The sequence below is a fragment of the Schistocerca piceifrons genome, chromosome 6 (assembly GCF_021461385.2).
Source record: "Schistocerca piceifrons isolate TAMUIC-IGC-003096 chromosome 6, iqSchPice1.1, whole genome shotgun sequence".
NCBI lineage: Eukaryota > Metazoa > Arthropoda > Insecta > Orthoptera > Acrididae > Schistocerca > Schistocerca piceifrons.
Window position 1 is genome coordinate 567,650,870 of NC_060143.1, and position 26,171 is coordinate 567,677,040.

The following is a 26,171-nucleotide window of genomic DNA, read 5'->3' on the forward strand; positions in this document are numbered from 1 at the left end:
ATAGTCCGAACAGGCTCCAGAGACACATGAATTAGTATAGGAAGAATAGATGAACTTCTAATGCTAGCAGACTGTGTCAGCAACAAAACCTTATTCTAGAGAAACCTTGCTTGTAACATTCCATCACATTGCACTCAGTTGACAGTCTGTGTGAGTACTACCACTTGAAATGAATTGTGGAATCTTTTGTCATTCCATTCTGTCATGTCCAGTATGTATCTCTCTTTAAGTTTCTTTATCTAAAAGCAAGCCACAAGTCTTTTCAGAAGGCTCTTGTATTGTACCCCAAAAGAGTGTATCTGTGTGTATGCGTGTAAACTACTGCTGTGCACTGAAGAATAAATAAGTTTCATATTCCAGTTGTCATCACTACTTCCTATATACCTGTCTCCCAGTCAACACTTCACTTAAAGATGGTAGGTAGCTTTTATTTATATTTCTCCATTGTAGTAATGTATTCATTTTATGAAACCAGAAGAATTATTTTCATTTGCTTAAAACTGTAAGAGGCACTGTCCACGCTCTTACATTGAAATGTATGTTGGTAATGCCAGTCGCAAGTGAACTTTTAAAGTCAGATGGTGGAGCAGCCAATTTGTAAAACCAGTGGCATGAAGACCAGTCTTTTACCACAAACAACATCTCATCTTCACATTTGTTGGCTTAGACATCTCTCAACCAGTGCGTCATCTTCCAATTAAACCTAGATATTGGGCTATGTTACAGTTCAGTCTGTCAACTCAATTGGGATTTCATATTTCAAATGAATTCAGTAATAACCATTTCAGTTTAAAAAGTTGTACTGTATATCAATAATGGAAATGCTGATAGATTGAAAAAGCAGAATTTGAAAATGCCATCAACATAATGTGAATAATTCGTATTTCTCTCCATGAAGATGTCATCTGGTTAAAAACTGATCTTTGGCTATTCGTTACTATCCTTCCATTGGCTGCCTTCATATACATACATTGTTAACATCTGATCTATACCATGCACAAGTAAGCTTTTTGCCCCAGCCTTCATTGGGAAAAAGGAAACACACACCATTCATTCACACAAGCAAGCACACCTCACACACACAGGACTGCCAACTCCTGCAGCTCAGATCAGAATGCCATTGGCATTTTAATCATGCCTGTTATCCTCATGGTAAGTAACAATCTGTCTTTTCCAACAAGATTGATATTCTTACCTGGAGTTTCCATTGTTTGACTTTGTCTTTAATTGTTATTTCCATGGCTGTGAGTGCTATGCATTTTCGTTTGTTTCGTGTGTGAGAAACTTTGCATATTATCTGTGAACGTCTTGATTCCATTTGATAATATTTCGTTTCTTTTGGTTTGATTTTCCCGACAATAATTTCATTTCCTTTGCTATCCCCACACCTCAATCTCCATTTAGTTGTTAGTTAGTTCTCCCCACTTTTTCTTTGTATCTTTGTTCAAATGTTTAACTGAGTTCATATCTCTCTCTCTCTCTCTCTCTCACACACACACACACACACACACACACACACACACTTCTCTCTCTCTCTCTCTCTCTCTCTCTCTCTCTCTCTCTCACTCTCACTCATTGGTCCCACTGTTATTGTGCATTATAGTGATATGCACCACAATCCTCTCTCTTGTACTTTTTTGTGCATGACTTCATCTTAAGATTAGTTTATGATTATTCTCTTCCTTATGAATATAACTACTTGATTATGTAATTTCTTAATCAGGCAGCAAAAATCATCTTTCAGCAAAGTGGATGGAGTCAAGGCTTGAAAGTTACTTATTGTTTTGTATTGTAAAAGAATGTAGTGATGTTAATAACAATTAGGGTAATCATATGGTAAAAATTTTCAATGAGTTCAGGAATAATTTAGGTAATAGTCATGGAATTCACAATTAAGATAAATTTTATTCCTGTCTCTATCCTGATATCCTGATTAAGCTTTTCATGGTCACTGTATACCACTCTAGGTTAAATAAATAAATACTGCCTTAAACAAAACCTCACCTACATCACTGTGAAACTGTATCCATACTTCATTTCCAGCAACTTTAATGTAGGCAGTATATTGAAGAATAAAAAAAAAAAAAAAATTAAAAAAAAATGAATGTCTGACATTATTTGGTAATGCAGATTAACATGAGTACTAATAATTCTGTTGTATTTCTTCTTCTGTATTGTTTCACCATAATTGATGTTATGTTTGTTTGTCAAGTAATTATTTGTAACTGATGTGTGTATTTCGTTTTTCCAGTGGACTATTCCAAAAATCGTAGCACAGCTGTTTATTGAAGTGTTGCTTTTGCTGCATGGCCATTGGGGTCTTTTCCTGATGAATATTCCCATAACAGGCTGGTTTGTTTGGGAGTAAGTATATGCAATTTGAGAAATAAAGAAAACTTTGTTCTGTGAGATATAATGATGTGTAAGGTATAGGAATCATTATAATCTCTGTTATGTTGAATAGCATGTACAAATACACCACACTCCTTGTTGCTGTTTTAAAACTTGAGATTTCTGTGAAGTTGCAATGTTGATGTGCTTTGACCTTTCATATTGTACCAGTAGACAGTGTGACACTCATAGAACTGAAGTGCCACCAATGCCGTACCTCTATTAAGTTTTCAAGGATTTTGCACCATGCCATAGCTGCACCTGCCCCTGTCATACCCCAGCCCACTGTTTTTCAAAGCTAATTTAGTGCTTCTACTCCAATGACTTTCTTGATGTTAGTAAGAATCCCATATTTTTTCTTGTGTATCAAAAGAAGAAATGAAAAGAGGATTTTTTGTTCAGAGCTTGTGTTGTTTCCTCAGTGTTAGGACATTACTGTTTTATTTTACTACATCAGTTATCAGTGATAGTAACTATAATTACATCTGGCACTGAACATCCTTGTACATCATGATGTACAAGCTGCAGCAACTTCTGAAATATTTTGAATGTAAATTTTGTAAGATGGTGCAGATGAATGTATACTATGTTTCGGCCTAACAAAAAGTGCTGGCACGAAGATGAAGAACACAAGAGCAGAGAAGGCTGTGAGACGACGTCAGCCAATGGCCCGCTGGCTGGGACAGCGCCACGACGGGAGCGGCCTCTACAAGAAGAGAATATAAGTGCCACTCCTGCCAGCCTCAGCCACACAGTACTAGACCGCCACTAGGACAGCACTAAGATAGCAGTTATTAGTGATCCATATCCATTGCTTGGATCAACATAGTATATAGAGAAAGACACTGACTGACTGCCTGTCGCCAATCACGTGTGACACGTTCTTGTAATACAAAGTTAAGTATTCTCTATCTTCTTTATCGTAACAAAAACTATTAATGTGGTTTGCTTGAATTGTTGTATAGCATTCTGAGAATGCAGCATCCTTTAGGCACCCTATATGAGACGACTGGGCAGGACCCCACATGCTACTCACTGCAAAATTATAGCTTCGGTAGAAAGATTCTGTTAACGTGCTTTTGTTACATAGGCTTGATTTCCATAGTTGGTTGGTGATGTATTGCTGCTTTCAGTTGTTGTGATTATAATTCTATCATGATTTCTGTGCTCTCCACCATTTTTAAAAAATACTGTTCATTGGGAGGGAGGTCTGCTGGGTTCTCTTTGTTGGGTTGGGTTGGGTAGATTTGGGGGAGGAGACCAAACAGCAAGGTCATTGATCTCATTGGATTCAGGAAGGATGGGGAGGGAACTTGGCTGTGCCATTTCAAAGGAAGCATCCCGGCATTTGCCTTAAGCGATTTAGGGAAATCACGAATAACCTAAATCAGGATGGCCGGACGCGGGATTGAACCGTCATTCTCCTGAATGTGAGTCCAGTGTGCTAACCACTGCGTCACCTTGCTCTTTGTCTGACAGGGAGAAGTCCCCAGTCATGGTATTGACTTTTTGAAACCATTTGTATGGTGATGTAGGTTAAGGTCGAAGGTACCACAACCTGCAGCCACTCACCCTGGTGAGCACTCATTTCCAAGTAATTGGTGGGAAAAAATTTCAGAATTTCACCTGATGCACTGTAGCTTACTCTCTCAGGGGGCTCACTGCTCTTTAGTGGGTTCGTGCTTGGCTACCACAGGCCCCCAGCCTTTGCAGCATCTTTTCCTTTCCATGCTGCATGTCTATCCTCTTGCTATTCTTTTTCCCCTCCCTTGGGAAACATGCCTGGGATGTTTTTGGGAATGTGTTCTGCATTTCCAATAGCTTTCGTCAGAACATTCTGTCCACTGTTTTTCATTCCTTTTTTGTTCTTTTATAAACCTTCTCCTATCCTTCCTCCGCTTCAGCATTTGAGGTTCCTCTTTTTCTTCTTCCTCCCTGTGCAATCCTGAAGGCCAGCCCATGTGTGTGACATGTAACAGGTGACTGGGTAACGCATAATTCCCAGTCCCGGGTCGACATGTAGGGTTCACATGTACCCGCTGGTACAGGCCAGGCCAAGGGAGGGGTGATTACCTGAGCTTTTACCTTCCCAAATTGCCAATAGGTCCCTCTGTCAGGTGTTTGGGAGGTGTGAATAATCACCTATGGCATTTGCTCCAAGAAATCAAACAGAGGCACACGGTCTTCTCCTTCACCGACTTGGAGATCCTCTTCAATGGCGTTGCCATGTGATACTCCCACCTGGCCAACCCCTGTGCCACTGGTGTGCATCGCCAACCAATTTTCTTCCTTGGACTCGCAGACTGCCTTGGACATTGACGATTCTGTAGATCTCATGGAGCAGGATCATCTACCCTCTGCCTCCAGAAGCAGGGGGTCTTCAAAGGGTAGCACTTGGCAGCCGCCGAGGTGACACCCCTTCACTTTACCCCTGCTTCCCCTTCCTTGCAATGATTCTCCTCAAATGGAACTTTAACGGCCTTAGATCCAAAAAGAGGAATTATGGCTGCTCTTGGAATCACAGCATCGCATCCACTTGTTCTCCACCTTCACAAAACAACATTGTGTCCTCATGGCCGCTTTTACCTCCTGCATTTTTCTCAGGGCGCTAATAACTTCGGCATTGAGCGCCCTTAAGCCCCAAAACACACACACACACACACACACACACACACACACACACACACACACTCTCTCTCTCTCTCTCTCTCTCTCTCTCTCTCTCTCTCTCTCTCTCACTTCCTGCATTCCTTTCTGGTCCACTTTGACCTTCCCCCTGAGGATGGCATTCCATCTCATGAGGGAGTGATGCTGCTCATTGGGGTTGGCATTCATAGTCAAACCATCTTCCTGACTACCCGGCTGTTGCAGTCCACTTTTTCCTTCCTCACTTCACCTTTTCCCTTTGTACCGTTTACATCCCTGAGTCATTCGGTGTCACGAGGGCAGACTTCCTCCTCTGTACTGGGCAATTCCTTCGCCCCTTTCTGCTGCTCAATGACTTTAACGCGCACCATCCCCTTCGGGATTCTCCCAGAACCTGACCAAGAGGTGCCCTCTTGGCTGACCTTCCAAATCAACAACTCAACTACCTTAACACAGGAGCACCCACGTTCCTTTGAGACTCCACACACATTTATTCCCATTTGGATATCTCCTTCTGCAGTGCCCAGCTCACTCATCTTCTTGAGCGGTCCTTTCTCTCTGACACGTACTCAAGTGACCATTTCCTGTGTGCTACCTGTTTTCTGACTCCTACCCTATTTATGTGCACACATAAATGGCAGCTTTCTAAGGCTGACTGGATGCTTTACTCCTCCCTGGTGACCTTTGATGAACAAAATTTTCCCAGTTGTGATGACCAGGTAGACCACCTAACCAACATTATTCTTACCGCCGTAGAAAGTTCCATTTCTCGCATTTCATCTTAACCTCACCATGTCACGGTCCCTTGGTGGAGTGAGGCATGCCACGATGCAATTCATGTATGGTGACATGCTCTCCACATTTTTAACCGTCATCCTACGATGGTAAACTGCATTTGTTATAAACAGTTGCATGCATAGTGTCGTCACATTCTTTGGAACAGCAAAAAAAACTAGCTGGATTTCATTTACTAGTTCTTTTAACAGTTCCACTCCCTCTTCGGTCATGTGGGCTAACCTCTGATGGCTCTCTGGGGCCAAGGTCCATTCCCCAATTTCCAGTCAGACCATAGCATATTGTAGCAGTTCCACCTCCTGTTGTGCTCGGGGTCGATGTACTGCATTGCTACACTGGCTGAAAAATGGGTTGTGGAAGTACAACACAGACTACTTTAAATGATGTAGCCAACAGAAGCACAGTTGCGTTTCACTGTCTTTTACTTTCACTTTTCACGACCCCCAGTGTTACACATGTAATATGGCTTGTGTACTAATGGTTAACTTTCGATAAACCTCATTAATAGGTTGCAGGCAAACATCCACATACTGATACAATAGTTTACTGTTGAACTTCTACAAGCAGTAATAAACATAACCACAAAGTTCACATTTCTTGAAGAATAGAAAGGTACGTACGGAGCAGACACTGTCAGTGTTTTAACACATGGCCTATTGGTGTAACACTGATTTCCTTGTTAAGTTGATGCATCGTTGTCATTCTAAGCAACACAGATTCCTCATCTGAAACTCAGTCACCGTGGACTGACTGTCTCGTGACCAAAAACCGGGCCCTTATGTATCATCACAGTAATAATTGCTGAAACTACACATTGTCCGAAGTTAAATTTACAGAAATTACAATTAAAACTTAACTCATTATATTAACTGAATACATTGATAACTTGTGTCTTTTTAACAGTTTTTTTCTACTGCAAGAGTTAGACCAAATTATTTGTTTAAATCATGAAATTAACAAATATCGTTATGCAAATAATACTTTTGACAAAACTGTTAATTACAAGGGCATTTTGAAAAGTAATGATACAATGGCTCGCAGTCCTTAAATAGAACATTTATTTAGAAAACGTCAGTTACGTCTTATTAACTCGATTATTTGTTACTTTTCGACATAATCACCCCCGTTATCCAAATGTTTGTTAAGTTGGTGCACAAGCTTTTGTATCCCACTGTCATAGAAAGTTGCCACTTGTTGTCGGAACCACATTTCAACTTCATCTTTGATCTCTTCATCGTCGTGGAATGATTTTCCACCAAGATGTGACTTCAGGTAACGGAAGACATGGAAGTCGGTGGGCACAAGGTCCGGACTGTATGACGGATGGTCCAATATGCCCCATTTGAATTGTTTGAGTAGTGCTTTGGTTATGAGCACTGTGTGAGACCGAGCTTTTTCATGAAGCAAGCGGACTCCACTTGTCAGCATTCCCCTGCGTTTGTTTTGAATTGCCCCTCGAAGACGTTTCAAAGTCTGGAAATATGCAGCAGCATTAATTGTTGTTCCAGGAGGCATAAATTCCAACATAAGAATGCCTTGTCTATCCCAAAAAACAGAAGCCATGATTTACTTCGCTGAAATTGACGTTTTCATTTCTTGGCTTTTGGTGAATTCGAATGACACCATTGCATTGGTTGTTGCTTGGATTCAGGTGTATGGTGATAAACCCTCGTCTCCTCACCTGTCACAATGTGATCAAGGAACTCATCACCTGCTTCAGCATAGCGTGCGAGGAAGTCGAGTGCAAAGCCCACCCTTTTCTTTTTGTGTTCTTCCGTTAACAGTTTTGTAACCCAGCGCGCACACAATTTCATGTAGCCTAACTTGACAGTCACAACATCATAAAGAGTTGTCATTGACACGTCTGGTATGATCTGATGCAATTCTTTCAATGTGAGACGTCTATTTGCACAAATTGCTTCCTCCATTCTCCGAAGAACGGCATCAAAGATCACAGATGGCCGACCTGTTCTTTGTTCGTCATGAACATCGGTCCTACCTTCAGAGAAATGACAACACCATTTCGTTACATTTTGTCGATTCATAATGTTCCCATAAACAGAAACAATTTCTTTGTGAATACCCGCTGGTCGCTGATCTTTTGTATGAAAAAACGTATGACGGAGTGCACTTTGCATTTGGCGGGATTCTGAATTGGCGCAGCCATTTTAAACACAACCTACTCCAACCAGAAGCAATGTTCAACTGCTGAACAACCGCGAGGAGAAAGCTAATGGTTCAAGGTTAACACCAGTGTTGCCAACTTGCTTGCCAAAGCTCTTCTGTTCCTCTGGCGTACGGTTATCTTTACTTTCCGAAATAACCTTGTAATTTGGGATTAATTAAGGGCTGACTTTGCAAACATGTTTTTGAATAGGGCTAAATAGATACCTTAAGATTTCTAGCATTTGATCTTCCAAATGTTTACAATTATTACGGAATTTATATTTGTTTTTAGTCAGTAATAGAATTTAAGTTACGAAACAATTACTGATTTCTCCCTTTAATGAAAGATACTAACTAGGAATAGACAAAATAAATTATAAAGTCAATTACATACCTAAAACTAGGCACAAAATTAGTTCTGGTGTTATTTACTTTAAAAATGAGGTCCAACCTTCCTCTTTTATGGAAATGAAGATTATACTCATGTTTGCTAATAGTAACTAGCTAAAACTGAAAAAATTTAAGGAGCCAGATGGCAAAACAAGAAGGGAAGTAAAATTATCCCAACTTGCTTCATCACAAGATGATTGTCATAGTAGACCTATTGTTATCTTCAACATCTCAGGTTGCTATTTTGCGGAGGTTTCAATTTCCATCCACTATCGCATTGCCTTCCTCCATCTGAAACGTGTGGAGGAGTTTTGGGTGATACCTTTCTCTTCTCAGAATCATGAGTGCTACAGTGCCACCTTTACTATGAGGAAGCTAGACCATGCTCTCACTTCATCCCAATCCTCCGCCCCTGGGCCAGACGATGTTCACATTCAGATGTTGCAGAACCTTTTTCCTGCAGGCAAGTAATTTCTCCTTCATACATACAACCGCATCTGGGCAGAGGACACATTTCCCAGGTGCTGGTGTGAAGCCACTGTCATACCAATACCTAAGCCAAGTAATGGCAAACACCTTTCTTGTAGCTACCACCCCATTTCTTTCACCAGCTGTGTGTGCAAGGTGATGGAATGTATGATTCACACCTGGCTGGTATGGCGGCTCGAGTCTCACAATGTGGATTTCAAGCAGGCCGTGGCAGTGTTTTTCGGTTTGGAGAAAGCTTATGACACCTGCTGGAGGACTGGTATCCTCTGTACTCTCTACACGTGTGGCTTCCGAGGCCATATGTCCCATTTCCTTCAGGAATTTGTAGAAAACCAAGTTTTCAAGGTATGAATGGATTCTGCCTTGTTGGACACCTTTATCCAGGAAAATAGTGTGCCTCAGGGTTCTGTCCTGAGTGTCGTCCTCTTTGCTATCACCATTAACCCTGTTATGCCCTTTCTCCCACCAGGCATCTCTGGCTCCCTTTTCATTGACAGTTTTGGTATGTATTGCAGTTCTCCACAGACTTGTCTCCTGGAGCGGCATCTTTAATGTTGTCTTGATCATCTTTACTCATGGAGTATCTACAGTGACTTCCTCTTTTCCACTGACAAAACCATTTGTATGAATTTCTGGCTGTGCAGTTGATTTCTTCCACCATCTTTAATTCTAAGGCCTGCTGCTCTTCTGTTTATCGAAACTACAAAATGCCTGTGGCTCACGCTTGATAGGAAACTTTCTTGGTCCTCCACATGTCTTACCTGACTGCCCGCTGTACCCGGTCCCGCAGTGTCCTATCTGTCCTCAGCAGTACTTCCTGGGGAATGGATCGGGCACCCTCCTCCATTTGTACCAGTCCCTTGTCTGTTCAAAACTAGACTATAGGTTTTTCGTTTATGCATCTCCATATTTGTTCATTATACACCACCTCAGAACAATCCACCATTGTGACATTTGTTTGGCCACTGGTGCCTTTTACACTAGCCTGGTTGAGAGTCTGTATGCAGAAGCTGCCGAACTACTGCTGTCATACCACCATGATTTTCTCCTCAGCAGATATACGTGCCATGCCTGGCCACCCATCCTAAACCTCTTCCTTCGATGGTTCCTTCGATCGCTAGTAATGGGCACATCCCTCTTCTCTGGTACCTCCTAGAGTTCGCTTTCGGCTATTGCTCTGGTGGCTTAACTTCATGCTACATGCCACTTTCCCTGTGGTTGTGAACCTTTCACTAACTTGGCTTCATGCGTCAGCCCGTGTTCACCTTGGACTTCACACGCTTCCTAAGAACACTACTCCAGACCTGCTCTATTGCCGTAAGTTTCTTGACCTTCACACAGAACTTTGCAATAGTGCCTTTGTGTCCTCTGATGGCTCTCGGGGTAACTGTGGTGTCAGTTGTGCCTTTGTTGTTGGCACCAACACTTTTTGGTATCGGCTTCCAGAGCATTGCTCAGTATTTACAGCGAAGCTCTTCACCCTGTATCAGGCCATGCAGTACATCCGGCAACACAGGCTTTTAAGTTGTCATTTGCTCCAGTTCTCTCAGTGCCCTGCAGATCCTCAGTGTGCTGTACACCATCCATGCCTTAGTTCATTGGCTCCAGGAAAGTTTTCACTTGCTCACTGTTGATGGAGTCACTGTGATTTTTATGTGGGTCCTTGTTCACACCAGTCTGAAGGGCAAAGAGGTTGCTGACCCTGCAACCAAGTCTGTAGTTCTGGTACCTCAGCCCACTAGTTCCTCCATACCCTCAGGTAATCTCCATGTTGCCGTCTGTCAGCAGGTGGTGTCATTTTGGTATTACCACTGGTCTTCCCTTCATTGGAACAAGCTCCGGGAAATTAAACCTGTGCCAGAGGCTTGGCTGACCACCTCTCTGCGCTCTCAACACAAGGAGATCATTTTAGCTAGGTTGTATGCTGGGCATTTCTTTTTAGCCATCGCTATTTGTTAAATGGTGTCCTCCCCCACTTTGTGCTCATTTTCAACCACTGTTGAAGGTTCACCGTTTCCTGATGGAATGATCTTTTTTTAACCACGTATGTTCTCATTTATGTTTGCCGTCTGAGTTATCGGCCATTTTAGCGAATGACATGCGGGCTGTCAACTGCAATTTACTTTTTATCCGTCACAGCAATCTGGCGAAGGACATTTAATATGTAGTTCAGGACCTCTGTTTCTCTATGGTGTATTTTATGGACCTTTCTCCAAGTCCCTGTTTTTAGCTGTATTTCCTGCTGGTGATTGGACTTAACATGTAGACATTTTTAACTCCTCTTTCGTCTTCATATTCTGCAGTTATTAAATGGGTGTGATTGACCCTAGTTATTTTTGTGCCCTAAAACAAAACAAAACTACAGCTTACAAAATACCAAAGGTTATCAGACTGTTGCCATAGTGTAATGGTTATCATGAGGGCCTCATAAACAAAAGATTGTTAGTTTGGACCCTGTGAAGTGCTTTGAAGTTTTTAATGTTTTTAATCTTTATTGAAATGATGTTGGCCATCATTTTTATTCAATTAATTGAATTAAACACAATTTTTTTATTTCTCTTACTTTGTTACATCATTTTAATCAGCATATTAATTGTTTTAGTTGCTGTCATTCCTTCTTCCTGTAATTATTTTTCCACTTGGAATCTTTATGCGTGGTATTTTAATCATTATTATTTGTTGATTTTGATTTAATTTCTTCTCTTTTATTATCTTATATTTTTGTTCATCCTATTGCATCCATTATTTTTATTCCTCATATTTCTGGAGTTTTGTTTTCTATATAGCCTCTTATTTCATTTAAATCTTCATCTGCATTGTTTTGTCCTTAATGTAATAAGAATTTATGTTTTAAATGTCTATATGATGATTGCTATCCAAAATAATGAACATCTTGTAACAAAAAACATTTTTTATGCAAATGCACAGTCAGTAAGAAGAGACTGTTTTGCCTTTCATTTTTTAACCGGTAAATCAGCATTTTTAAATGTTTAAATATTATGGTAGCTAAATAAATATAATGAAATTATTATGCACAGATATTCCTAGTGGGATAAGAATGACAGGAAGAAGAAATGAGAGCAATCAAAACAGTAAATATGCTAATGCACTTGATGTGACAAAGGAATATAAATAAAAAATTACATTTATTTAATTGAATAAAAATAATGATCAAAGTAAATTTGATACTGACTTAATATTATAAAGTCCCTAAGAACCTAGCAAGATTCGAACTCTCAACCTTTTGCACATGAGACCCACAATAACTGCTACACTTTGGAAACATTTTGGCTGACATTACTATTTTTAAAGCTGTAGAGTATCATGCATAATTCCAAAATGTGTTTTTTAATTACTCACAAGGGAGGGCCCATGATGGTTAATGGTTGCAGGGTGTAATACCTTGGACCTTAACCTACACCACCGTATAGATGGTTTCAAGAAGTTTGATCCCGCTACTGGGGACACCTCCTTGTGAGCATTACACTCCAGGAATAATATGATAGTGCTATGGGTACAGGAAAAGAAGAGGAATTGTTTTGGTATCTGGCTATGTGCAACTGCCAGAACCATTACTAACATTAATTTCTTTTAGTGACATCACAGGTTATGGTGATCATTATTTTAGGTGGAAAACACTAAACTGTAGATTTTAGTGTGATTATTTTCATCACTATAAAATAAAGTAAATATTTTTTCTGCTTCCTGTGGAGAGAATAGTTTAGGAAACTGCAAATCTGATTACAATGAGTAATTAATGTCAAGAGGGCTGTGACAGAAATACCTCAGCAAATTAATGCCTCACATCATAAACTGTTTCAGGTTGAAAATTTCCTTTAGGCACAACCTTTAAGCAAGGCACAATAATGCAGATTAATTTCAGTATTTAAGTGGTACGTGTCAATACAAAGAAACTTGAAGTGTTCAGGTTTATTTTTTAGTGCCCATGAGAAATTGTTCTTCCCACAAACTGTTTGCAACTGGAAGAGGAAAAGTGGGAAGTGACATTGGTACACAAAGTAACCTCCACCACACACCAAAAGTTCTTTATTATTTGTAGCAGTACATGATGCACCAAGATTTCTGCTGAACATTTATCTTGCTCATTGAAAATGACTGAACATGTGTGCTTATATGTAGCTGCAGGGAAAATTAAAAACAAAAATAAAATGAAGTCTTGTCACCTATTTTGCAGGGCTTTCATGTAATGTTTGCTATTCTAAAAAAAAAAAAAAAAAAAAGGGGGGGGGGGGGGAAGGAGTCCCACTTCTGGCATTACCTCTTAACTAATCTATGTGGCATGTATTTTTTAAGTAAGTACCATTTTGAAATAAAAATAAAACAAGTATACTTTTCTTAGCAGTTTTATTTTTACATCAAAGACTGTAGTTTAATCTGCTTTTCTACATAATTCCAACCAATATTTGGTGCGCTTATGGTTTTTTTAGTATCTGAACTGCCTCCTCCAATTGAGAATCCCAGAAAATGTGAAATACAGGCAAGGTGAGAGAGAACAGGCAAGGTGAGAGAGAACAGACGTTTTCGATTATCCCGGTACGTGATGAGTCTCCTTAAGTATCAAGAAGGTGGCAGATTTCTGCGAGGATTGTATTCAAAAGCTGGTTGTATGATATAATATGTGCCTTAGTGCTGGTGGAAATTGTGTAGAAAAGTAGATTGAAGTACGGACTTTCATGTAAAAAAAAAAATTGTTTTATTTTAATTTCAAAATGGTATTTACTTTTAAAAAAATGCCTCGTACATCCCCACTATTATACAAGTATTGATAATTCTCAACTCAGCAAAAATTTAATAATACCCTGGTAGTAGAAAAGCTCTTTGCAGTCTCCCTGATAACAAACTTTAAAAGAAACAATATGTTCTTTATCTCTGGGCAATTCAAATCAAATATTTTTTACTCACAGTGACTTGAAATAAAGACTGGGGCAAACTAGGACTACTTCCCACTAAAATGGTTGGAACCTGAAATTGATAGCAGTGAGATTTTAGGGAAAAATTCGAGGGTGTATCGAAAGTATAGGCAAATGGGAAATGGAGGTGGTGTATTTGTCGCAGTAGCAAGAAACTCAGATCCACCGAGATAGAAACTGAAGCTGCATGTCAGAGTGTTTGAGGAACACTCAGTATCAGGTGTTGGCATAAAATGGTAATTGGATCTTTCTGTCTCCCACCAGACTCATCTCCTGATGTAATCGAAAACCTTAGACAAAACCTTGGTTAATTTGTACAGGAGTTCCCTAATCATACTGTAGTCACTGGTAGAGACTTCAGTCATCCAACAGTTAATTGGAAAAAATCACTGTTTTGGTTGTGGTGGTGTGATAAGAAATCCTGTGAAACAGTACTAAATACCTACTCTGAAAACCACCTAGAATGTATAGTTAAGAACCCCACTCATGATGGACATATATTGGATCTAATAACAGTAAATAGACCTGACACCTCTGAGGATGTCCACAATGAAACTGATATCAGTGACCATGATGCGGTTGTGGCAACAGTGGCTGCCAATGTATAAAGAACAACTAAACCAAGCAGAAAGATATATATGTTCAGTAAACTAGATAAAAAAAATGAGTAGTGTCATATCTCAATGAGGAACTTGAAACTTTCTTCAGAGGACAGGAACATGTGGAGGAACTATGACTCAAGTTTAAAAGAATTGTTGACCACGCACTGGATAGATATATACCCAGTACAACAAACAGTCCATAATGGGAGGGAACCTCCATGGTATACACTTACTGTAAAGAAACTTGTAAACAAACAGAGATTAATGCATAATGGGTGTAAAATAAAGTGTAGGGCTATAAATAGAGAGATGCTGTATTAAATGCATTTGGATGCCAAGACAGCAATGTGAGATGCCTTCAGTGACTGCTGTAGCAGAATATCGTCAAGTGATCCTTCACAGAACCCAAAGCAATTCTGGTGGTATGTAAAGACTGTTAGTGGCACCAAAGCTAGTGTCCAGTCCCTAGCGAATGAGACAGGAACTTAAACTGAGGGTAGCAAAGCAAGAGCTGGAATACTTAACTCTATTTTCAAATATTCCTTCACAAAGGAAAATCCGGGAGAATTGCCACAATTTAATCCTCGTACCAATGAAAAGGTGAAAGAAATAAGTGTCAGGGGTGTTGAGAAACAGCTGAAATTCTTGAAACTTTACAAATCTCGAGGGCCTGATGGAATCCCTGTTAGATTCTATACTGAATTGGTGGCTGAGTTAGCCTCTCTGCTACCTATAATCTGTTGTAGATCCCTTGAACAAAAAACTGTGCCCAGTTCTTGTAAAGAAGCACAGGTCACACCCATCTACAAGCAGGGTAGTAGAAGTGATCCACAAAACTACCATCCAGTATCCTTGAAATCAGTTTGTTGTAGAATCTTATAACAAATTCTGAGCTCAAACATAATGAGGTATCTTGAACAAAATGACCTCCTCAATGCCAACCAGCATGGACTCTGAAAACATCGATTGTATGAACCCAACTTGCACTTTTCTCACATGATGTACTGAAAGCTTTGCGTACAGACAATCAGGTAGATGAAGTATTTCTCAATTTTCAAAAAGCATTTGACTCAGTACCACACCTAGGCTTATTGTCAAAAGTACAATGACAAGGGGTTTCAAGTGAAATTTGTGGCCAGCTTGAGGACTTTTTGGTAGGGAGAACAGAGCATGTTTTCTTGGATAGAGAGGCATCGTCAGATGGAAGCAACTTTGGTTGTGTCCCAGAGAAGTATGTTGGGACCCTTGCTGTTCATTTTGTACATTAATAGCCTTGCAGACAATAGTAACAGTAACATCTGGCTTTTTGCATATGATGGAGTTACCTGATGAAGTACTGTCTGAAAGAAGCTGCATAAATATTCAGTCAGATCTTCATAAAATTTCAATGTGGGGCAAAGATTGGCAACTTTCTTTAAATGTTTAGAAATGAAAAATTGTACACTTCATAAAATGAAAAAAAAAAAACATGACTATAATATCAGTGAGTCACTGTTGAAGTCCACCAACTCATACAAATAGCTGGGTTAATGCTCTGTGGGGATATGACATGGAATGACCACATAGGCTTAGTCGTGGGTAAAGCAGGGAGTAGACTTCGATTTATTGGTAGAGTACTGGGAAAGTGCAATCAATCTACATATGAGATTGCTTACAAATTAGTCATGCGACCAATTCTAGAATATTGCTTAAGTGGGTGCTAACTGTACCAGATAGGACTAACAGGGAATGTTGAATGTATACAGAGAAGAACAGCATGAATGGTTTCAGATTTGTTTAATCCATGGGAGAGTGTCACAGAGATACTGAAGGAACTGAACTAGAAGGCCCTTTAAGATAGACATAAACTGCCCTGTCTATTAATAAAGTTTCACAAAGCGGCTTTAAATGGCGTCTTTAGGAATATACTACAACACCCTCCGTGTCGCTCACATAGGGTTCGTGAGAATAAGATAAGAATACTTACAGCACCCACTGAGGCATTCAAACAATCATTCTTCACATGATCCCTAATAACTGGTGCAATGGGACATACCCTCTGCCATGCAGGTCATCATGGTTTGCGCAGTATAGATGTAGATGTAGGAAATCACAATTATAACACTACAAGGCTGCACCTGCCTAAAATTTTCCTCAGAAGTCACACTGTGTTATTCGTAGCCATTTTCATTCCCTGGAACCAGGTCCAGTTTTCGCTTAGAGCTGCAGCCTTGTTGCCACTGTGGATGCCTAGTGTGCTCACTTTTCAGTATTTTCAACCATGACTGACATACAACTCTATTTAGGAATGTATGTCATTCAACTAATTAACATATATGAAAATTAAAATATATCAACCTCTTGGTGCTGCATAAACTGTATTCTCTGCTTGTTGCTCTGCACTGGGCCCAAATAATTGTTTTTTAAGGAACTATGAAAATGTACCTTTACCAGTGCAGTGTATTACGGGCAGGGAGGATCCTGAGTTAACCACCCAGATCATACGGATGATAGAAAACTATGAAGGAAAAAAAGGAAAGAAAGTCCATAACCCCAATATATGCTGCCCACCAATGAGATGAAAGCTGTTGAGACAGAAAAGTAATTAGTGAGCAATCTCTAAGACATCTGCTGCACTTTGGTTGTATTTGGGATGTTCAGAGATGTAGCGGTTACCTAACTACCTGTGGGAATTAACTGAAAATGATTTATACTATAAAATTACTTTTATTGGCTTTTGTGCACTTTTAACACATTGAGGACAGATCCTGAGTTTACTCGTGTTTCACATGCCATCTGTTATGGATGTATCTCAAGATAACTTGTGTTTCCTACACGCTGTCGGTAGATACCATCTTCTGTGATATATTTTAACTACTTCATCTCTGTAGCTGTTTACATCAGTAGTCAATGTATCAGACTTGATTGCCTTCATCTACTTTTTTATTATATATCATTTGTATACTGTTATTTCAAATAGTTACTATTTTTCATCGTGAAGTTCCTCCTGCTTTAACAGATGGCCCTATTCAGAAAACAGAAGGAAATGAGTGAATGTGAAATTTTTCAGAGGTTTTTGATGATGATTGTTCAAATGTTCATAATGAGAGTGAAGACCAGATGATTGTGTGATTGAATGTTTTTACAGTTCTAGTGACATCATTCCACCTGTGAAGAAGATGAAGGTGGCAATGTTTTCAATTGATGCTGACAATAACAATGTGGGTGATTCTGTTCTTGTGAGTTATTTATTTTGTCATAATGTTGACCCTTTCAATATCGCTCACAAGATGAAACTTCTTTGCTTTCATTTGTCAAGAAGCACCACAGATGGGTGCTCTCATTGCGTAAATGCAGGCAGTTCATACTAGTAGCAATAACAGCAATAGTAAATTTACTTGGCATGTTAAATTAACCTGAAAAGCTTTGCCCTCCTCCGCGGTACTTCCTGACACATATGCTGGCAGTTTACCCAAATTCCAATACCTGCAGTAGTAAATTTAGTTTCTAAATGAAACTAGCCCAAAATAAACTTTGGGTCTTCTCCAGTCAGTTACCGGTGACCGTGGAAAGAATATCTCTGAAACTTAGTGTTACAACCAGAGACACAGACAAAGGAAAACTAGTTAGTTAGTTTCATGTTCAGTGGATCATTTCACACTATAAATCGTAATGATGTGGCCCGAGTTATCTTACATTCATGTCACAAATTAGTTCGTACATATGGTTACATGCTGAACATTTTTAAGTCTTTTTAAAGAAAAAAGAAATACTGATATGTGAGTTAGTCGTTCTTAGTGACACCTTTTACACATTACAGTTGTAGAAATTCTTCTATGGAATAGAAGTAGTTGTCAACGACAAGCTTTCTCAGTTTTTTTTCCAAATTTTACTTTGCTGTCTGTCACAAATTTTATGTAAGTGGGTAAGTGTGGGGTCCTGCCCACTCGTCTCTCTTACAGGGTGCCTAAAGGATGCTGCTTTCTTTGATAGCTGTTAAACAATTCAAGCAAATCACATAAATGGTTTTTATTAGAATAAAGTAGAGTGACAATACTTAACTTTGGTTACAACGAGTTGTCGCAAGCGATTGGCGACACTGCAAATAAATGTTCTTTGCTATATACAGTGTCCATACAAGTTATCACACAAGTGCCTATGGATCACTAATAATGGTTCTGCTAGTGCCTCTGCTAGAGTGTGTCTTCTACTGTCTGCCCAAGGCTGACAGGAGTGGCGCTTATATTCTCTTCGGCTAGAGACCACTCCTGTCGTGGTGCGGTCCTAGTCAGTGTTGTCTCACAGCCTTCTCTGCTTTTGCGTTCTTCATCTTGGTGCCAGTGCTTTCATTACGCCTGAACAGCAAATGCCCAAAAATTTTTTGTTGCAGCATTGTGCAGCTTGTTTTGTGCTAAAGACAACCTTAATGTGGAGTAATGAATGTCATTTTCCCTTCTGGTATAGTATTTATGTGCATAATTGTTCCTTTTGAGCTGTAGTGTATTATTTACAACAAACTTCATGAGAGAGTAAATATACTGTGAAGCAGTAGTCAGAATGCCCAACTCCATGAAGAAGGTCCATAAAATGATCATGGGTGAGCACCACATATGTTGAGCAATGCAGACTTTCTAATGGGTCACTCCAGAACATTATTCCATATGACATTATTGAATGAAAATTTGCAAAATGTGTCAGCTTACTCATTTGTCTGTCCAGGATTTGCAGTGTTTCTAAGTGCAAATGTGGCTAAACTAAGTTATTTTAGAAGTTCCAAAACATGCTTTTCCAGTTTAAATTCTCGTTGATATGGACACGTAAGAATTTTGAAGTTTCCACCCTGTTTATTATTTCTTCACCATATGTTACACTTATTGAAAGTGTAGTACCCACAGAAGTTCATGTTTCAGTTATTAGGGTTTTTTCCAGTTCCACTCACGTATGGAGCATGAAAAGAATGATTGTTTGAATGCCTCTATGCATGCTGTAGTTATTCTCATCTTGTCCTCATGATCCCTATGTGTGCGAAATCTAGGGGGTTGTAGTATATCCCTAGAGTTATGATTTAAGGCCTGTTCTTGAAACTTTGTTAATAGCCTTTCACGGGATAGTTTACATCTATCTTCAAAAGTCTGCCAGTTCAGATCCTTCAGTATTTCTGTGACACTTTCCCACAGATTATACAACTCTAAGACCATTCATGCTGCCCTTCTCTGTATATGTTCAATATCCCCTGTTAGCCCTATCTTGGTATGGCTTCCATATACTTGAGCAATGTTATAGAAACGGTTGCATGAGTCATTTGTAAGCAATCTCTATTTTAGACTGATTGCACTTGCCCAGTACTCTACCAGTAAATCGAAGTCTACCACATGCTTTACCCACAACTTGAACCTATGTGATCATTCCATTTTATCATTTCATATCCCTACAAAGTGTTACACCCAGATATTTGTAGAAGTTTACTGATTCCGGCAGTGACTAATTGATATTATAGTCATAGGATACTACATTCTTTTCATTTTGCTAAATGCAAAATTTCACATTTCTGAACATTTAGAGCAAGCTGTCGATCTCTGCACCATCCTGATATCTTATCAAGATCTGACTGAATATTTATACAGCCTCTCTTCATTATAGATAACTGCACCATCTGTACAAAGCCTGATTTTACTATTAATATTGTCTGCAGGGTCATTAATGTGAACAGCAAGTGTCCCACCACATTTCCCTGGGGTACACCCAAATTTGCTTCTACATGTGGTGATGACTCTCCATCCGAGATAACATGCTCTGTTCTCTCTAACAAAAAGTCCTCAGTCCGGTCACAAATTTTGCTTGATACTCCATATGATTGAACTTTTGACAATAAGCCTAGGTGTGGTACTGAGTCAAATGCTTTTTGGAAATCAAGAAACACTGCATGTACCTGGTTACCTTGATCCAAATCTTTCAGTATGTCATGTGAGAAAAATGCAAGTTGCATTTAAAGTGATAGATGTTTTCAAAATCCGTGCTGGTTGGCATTGAGGAGGTCATTCTGTTCAAGATACCTCATTATGTTTGAGCTCAGAATTTGTTGCAAGATTGTACAACAAATTGATGTCAGGGATATTGAATGGTAGTTTTGTGGGTCACTTCTACTACCCTTCTTGTATACCGTATTTACTCGAATCTAAGCCGCACTCGAATCTAAGCCACACCTGAAAAATGAGACTCGAAATCCAGGAAAAAAAAAAATTTCCCAAATCTAAGCCACACCTGAAATTTGAGACTTGATATTCAAGGGGAGAGAAAAAATGGGCCGCATCTCCAAATCGAAACAAAGTTGGTCCATTGTAATATGAAACACAATTTTGGTCAAATGAATGATGATACAGCTACAGTAGTTTGGTTCGAGTCGTAAGCTTAGCAGTAAAGCTTTACCAGGTAGCCATTGCTATGCGTCAGGCGCTCCGTCCGTATTTATACGAGTACCCTTCCTTTTCCACGTGCTTCGTCTGGTTTGAATTGATTGCTTATTTTTCTTTGATCTGATAAGCGCAGTTTTCTTTGTTATAGGTGTTTACGTCACTCTAAGCTGAAAATGCGTTACTGTACTGTGCCACGCATTGTTTGTCACATTCTGATAGTGCGTGTTTACGGCCTGTCGCCGCTCGCGGCATGGCTTCCTTTTGTGCGCGCTACCGCTACCGCTATATACGAGAGAGGAATCGTCTCATTAGTGAAACAATGGCAAGAAACTGCTATTTATTGTTACTTACACTGCTGCTTTCTTTGATAATGATCAACAAGAACCAAATAATGGACTGCGTATGATAGAAGATGTTCTGAACGAGAGCTTAACGAAAATCTTTCTCCGTTTGAAAATCTTTGCAGGCGCCTCTTTAGTATATTACATTCTACACAGAAATTAGAGTCATCTTAGATTTAAAAATCTAGTCAATTGCCGTGCTTCATTTCTGACTGTACCACTATTAAGCATAAGAATAATACGAATATAAACATGACATGATATGTATATTCTTCCGCGTTTGCTGTTGTCTCACTCTAGTTTCGTAGTTTATTAGGCAGACAGATTTAAATGAGATAGCAGCAAACATGAAACAATACATGGCAAAATGTTTATATGCGTATTATTCTTATGGTGACGAGAATACTGCATGTGATTCACAATTTATAAAAGTTCCTATTAGCAACCATCTCTTCTCACAGATAGGAAAAAATTCAGAACGTAGAGTTGGCCATATTGACAAACATCCCAAACAGTCATGCCAGTCGGATTTTCATAGTAAATTGAAATGCTGATACATTTGAAGATGAACAATATGGAATTTGTATTTACTTCTTTGGATAATGTATGAAAATGCAGTGGCGAAAGTCGGGGCGGAGAAAATAGCTCGTCTTCCACCTTTTTTTTTTTTTTTAATTTATTTACTGACGCAGAGGTTTTGGCGCCAGTATTTATCTTAGTGCCTACAAAGCATGCCTGTGTACTGCTACATATATTCGACGGCAGAAGTAAGTTGTGGCGGCACCCACCAACTTTTTTCAGGATTTCCGCTTGCTTTGCGCTCGATTCTAAGCCGCAGGCGGTTTTTTGGATTACAAAAACCGGGAAAAAAGTGCGGCTTAGATTCGAGTAAATACGGTAATCCGTTTATCATAAGAATAAACCTGATATAAACATTGCATTATGTATTCTTCCGTGTTTGCTGGAACCTCATTGGATTTCCGTTTCACGTTGGACTGCAGCCAAGCTGTCTCAAGTACTGTCAAGTACAATAATAAGGGTACATTTTGTGCTGTGCATTAGGCGCACATCGACTTCATGAAACTATGGGACAACAGCTTTATCGGCGCATTTAACTTGGACAGCACAGGCCAGTCAGCTGGTACAGCTAGCCTGCAGTGACGTGTCCAGCTGCAGTTCAAACGTAAAAATAGATGAGCATAGGAGCAATACTGCTTTGAATGTCATTTGATTTTTAAGCAGAATAAAATAATACACTGCAAATCTCCCACAATATGCTTCTAAGATGACTACACAAAAACCGCAACACGTCATCGTTTTTAGTTAATGTACTATTGTAATTAAAAACAAGAATGATGAAAATTCTTTACTCAACCACAACGTAATTTTTCTGCATAATCTGTGTATAACGTAAGAGTGTCCTGAAGGATTTCACCGTATAGTTAAATATTGAAGCCACTTAAGGTATTACTTACAGTCAGTCGTCTGGTAATCTCCTAGATCCTTCCTTACCCGAATCTGAGAAATACATTTCAGTTCTGGAAGTGTCACCTATTACGTTTATAGTGAACCTATCAACAACAGAATTCATGAAGCCAACCATTCTTTTATGACGAGCCGTTCTGTATCGTGCCAGAGTTCAGCAGGGACGTGTGCAAAAGCTGCATGCCTTAGTTTCAGTACGTCTGGCAGCTTAACAGTCTTTGGACCAAATCCCACAGCTTGGCTCCAGATCAATTCTGTTGGGTTCATATTGTAATAGTACAGTAGCAAATGTAAAAATGCAGCATTTGTATAATGTGCTCGATGCTGTGAAAATGATTGTTTTTCATGTTTCTACAATACTTATCTACCTCTGTGTTATAAAATGATGGACATAGTCCAAATGGAGAGGATTTGGTTTTTCATTTTTATCTTAACAAATTAAATTGTAAGTTTATTGATTTAAACAACTTTTATTAACAATCTATCATAAAACATTGATAATTAATAATTTGTATTTGAAATGGAAACAGGAATTTCACATCCAATATGTAATCAGAAACAAGATGTGCATTATTCATAAAAAATGATGATGAGTTTTATAATTACGAGACGTAGGTATTTCAAACTGAATGAGGAAAAAAAAATGGTACTGGGGAGATTTGAACCAACACTCAAATAACCACATTTTGCTCACATTCCATTACACTACCAACTACGCTACATATTTAATTAGCAGTTGTGTACCAAATGCATTATATACAACGCTGGAAAAACTTCAAAGCTGATTATGTCCGTGAAGTTATGAAAATCATTAAGAACAGCCTGTTTCTCGTCACTTTTTAACCGTGTTCCACGTGCATGTTTCACTATGGAATAGTAAGCGGCCTCAGCCATTTTTATACTGTGCATTAACAGCACGACAATCGGAGCACGATGCTGCACAGGCTGTGACTGTACACGTTTTTTGAAATAAAACTACATGGCTAAACCGTGATTAAGAAAAACGTTGTTGGCTCTTAATACATGTGAATATTTTAAAATTTCATTTAACATAACTTAGAAATAAGATATCTAATAAATAAGTAGGACCTACTTCCAAGAGCGTAACAACACCAGTGTACGTATGCTACGGCTTCTGGCCAATCATCGCTTTTGTGTTTGTTTACGTCAGGTTTATTCTTATGATGGACGGATTATAGATGGGTGTGATCTGTGCCATTTTCGAAATACTGGGCACGGTTTTTTGTTCAAGGGATCTATGATAGATTATAGCCACAAATTCAATATAGAATCTGACAGGGATTCCATCGGGGCAGGGAACTTTATTCAATTTTAATGAGTTCAGCTATTTCTCAACATCACTGACACTAATACTTATTTCATTCATCTTTTCAGTGGTACGAGGATTAAATTGGGTCAATTGTCCTTGATTTTCCTTTGTAAAGTAACATTTGAAAATGAAGTTAAGCATTTCAGCTTTTGCTTTGCTACCCTCATTTTCAGTTTCTGCTTCATTCGTTAGGGACTGGATACTAACGTTGGTGCCACTAACAGCCTTTACATATGACCAGAATTGCTTTGGGTTTTGTGAAATATCATTTGACAGTAATCATTGAAGGCATCACGCATTGCTCTCTTGACATCCAAACACATTTCATTCAAAATCTTGCCATCAACAACCCCACACATTGTTTTACACCTGTTTGTTTAGGAGTTTCTTTACAGTGGCTGTATACTTTGGATGTTTCCTCCCATTATAGATTGTTCTATTGAGTATATATCTATCCAGTGCTTGGTCAACTATTCTTTTAAATTTGAGCCATAATTCCTCTACATGCTCATGCCCTGTGCTGAAAGTTTTAAGTTCCTCATTGAGGTATGACACTACTGATTTTTTATCTAGTTTACTGAAAATATATATCTTTCTGATTGTTTTAGTTTTCCTTTATACCTTGGTAATCATTGTTGCCACAACCACATCATGCTCACTGATACCAGTTTTGATGTGGACATCCTCAAAGAGGTAAAGTCTTTTTGTTGCCATTAGATCCGACATGTTTCCATCATGAGGGAGTTTCCTAACTATCTTTTCCAGGTAGTTTTCAGACAAGGCATTTAGCACTGTTTCACAGGATATCTTACAAAATAGTAATTTTACCAATTAATTGTTGGATGATTAAAGTCGCCATCAATGACTACAGTGTGCTTGGGAATTTTATGTACAAGTGAACCAAGGTTTTGTCTAAAGTTTTTGATTACATCAGGAGAGGAGTCTGATGGGTGATAGAAGGATCCAATTATCATTTTATGCCCACCCCTGATACTGAGTCTTGCCCGGACAGTCTGACGTGCAGCTTCAGTTTCTATCTCATTGGATCTGAGTTTCTTGTCTACTGTGACAAATACACTCCCTCCATTTCCCATTTGCCTATCCTTTCGGTATACACTTAAATTTCCCCCTAATATCTCATTGCTGTCAATTTCAGGTTTTAAACAGCTTTCTGTACCTAGTATTATGTGAGCTTCATTGCTTTTCATGAGCGCTTCAAACTCTGACACTTGTTGCAAATGCTTCAGCAGTTTACCTCTAAGATTTTAATACTCTTGCCTTTTGATCTTACACTGACACATCTGGGTTTCCTACAGCTTTCATTATTGGAATTGGATGGAGATGAATTAATCGAAAAAATCCTTGTGTGCACCCCACGCATAGTCAACTACCCGAGTAGCAGCCTCTGATGTGTAGTGCACATCTGAACTGTGTAGGGGGACCCTACAGTTCTCAACCCTATGGCACAAGTCCAGGGAGTTGCAACCTAGCTTGTCCCAAAACCTTCGAAGTCTCTGTTTCAGTCCGTTCATTCAACTCAGAACTGAAAGGCCACAATAAATTCTGAGGACAGTGCTGCAAATTGTGAGCTTTGTTGAAGCTCTGCATGCGAGGCTGGTCTTCTCAACCTTCTCAGACAGTCGCTGGAATGACCCAACAATGACTTCTGAACTGAGACGACAGGCATCATTTTTTGCAACATGCCCCATAATCTGCATTTGGTTGTACCCTCTTCCATTAATGGCTGGTGGAATAGTCTCTTCAACTTGCTGAATGAGGCACCCAGGCATACGCGCTGAGTGCACCTGGTGTCCTTTTCTGTCCCTTGCTTGCTGTTGTTTCCCTAAGGAGTACCATCATTCACAATATGTTTGAACTGTCAACAATTAATAGACTCCTAGCCTTTTCTGTTTGCCGCCTCCCGACCCCAGACGAAACAGGTTTCGCCAAAACAGGTGAGGTAAATCCCAGTGGCTCAGTTTCAGTGAAAGACAGCACTTCAATTGTTTGTGAGGGGGATTGGTACAACACCCTGAGTCCTTCCTGGTCACCGTCCACCCTGTACAGGATGACTACACCTACCATTGACGCACCACTCACAGTCAAGTGGACGGGTAATAACAGATCCTGTACTTTCTGCAGAGGAGACATGATCTACAGGAGAAGATACTACTAGAGCTACTTCTGGTACATGCACCATTGGTACATGACTC

General features: G+C 39.4%; 1 protein-coding gene across 1 annotated transcript in view; it reads left to right on the top strand.

Annotated features, from left to right (window-relative positions):
• The window catches only part of LOC124803022 (protein cornichon homolog 4), a 92,610-nt gene that overhangs the window by 26,449 nt on the left and 39,990 nt on the right, over positions 1-26,171 (top strand). The window contains exon 3 of the mRNA XM_047264131.1: positions 2,252-2,364. Coding sequence (XP_047120087.1) covers positions 2,252-2,364 — 113 coding nt within the window. The remainder of the gene's footprint in view (positions 1-2,251; positions 2,365-26,171) is intronic.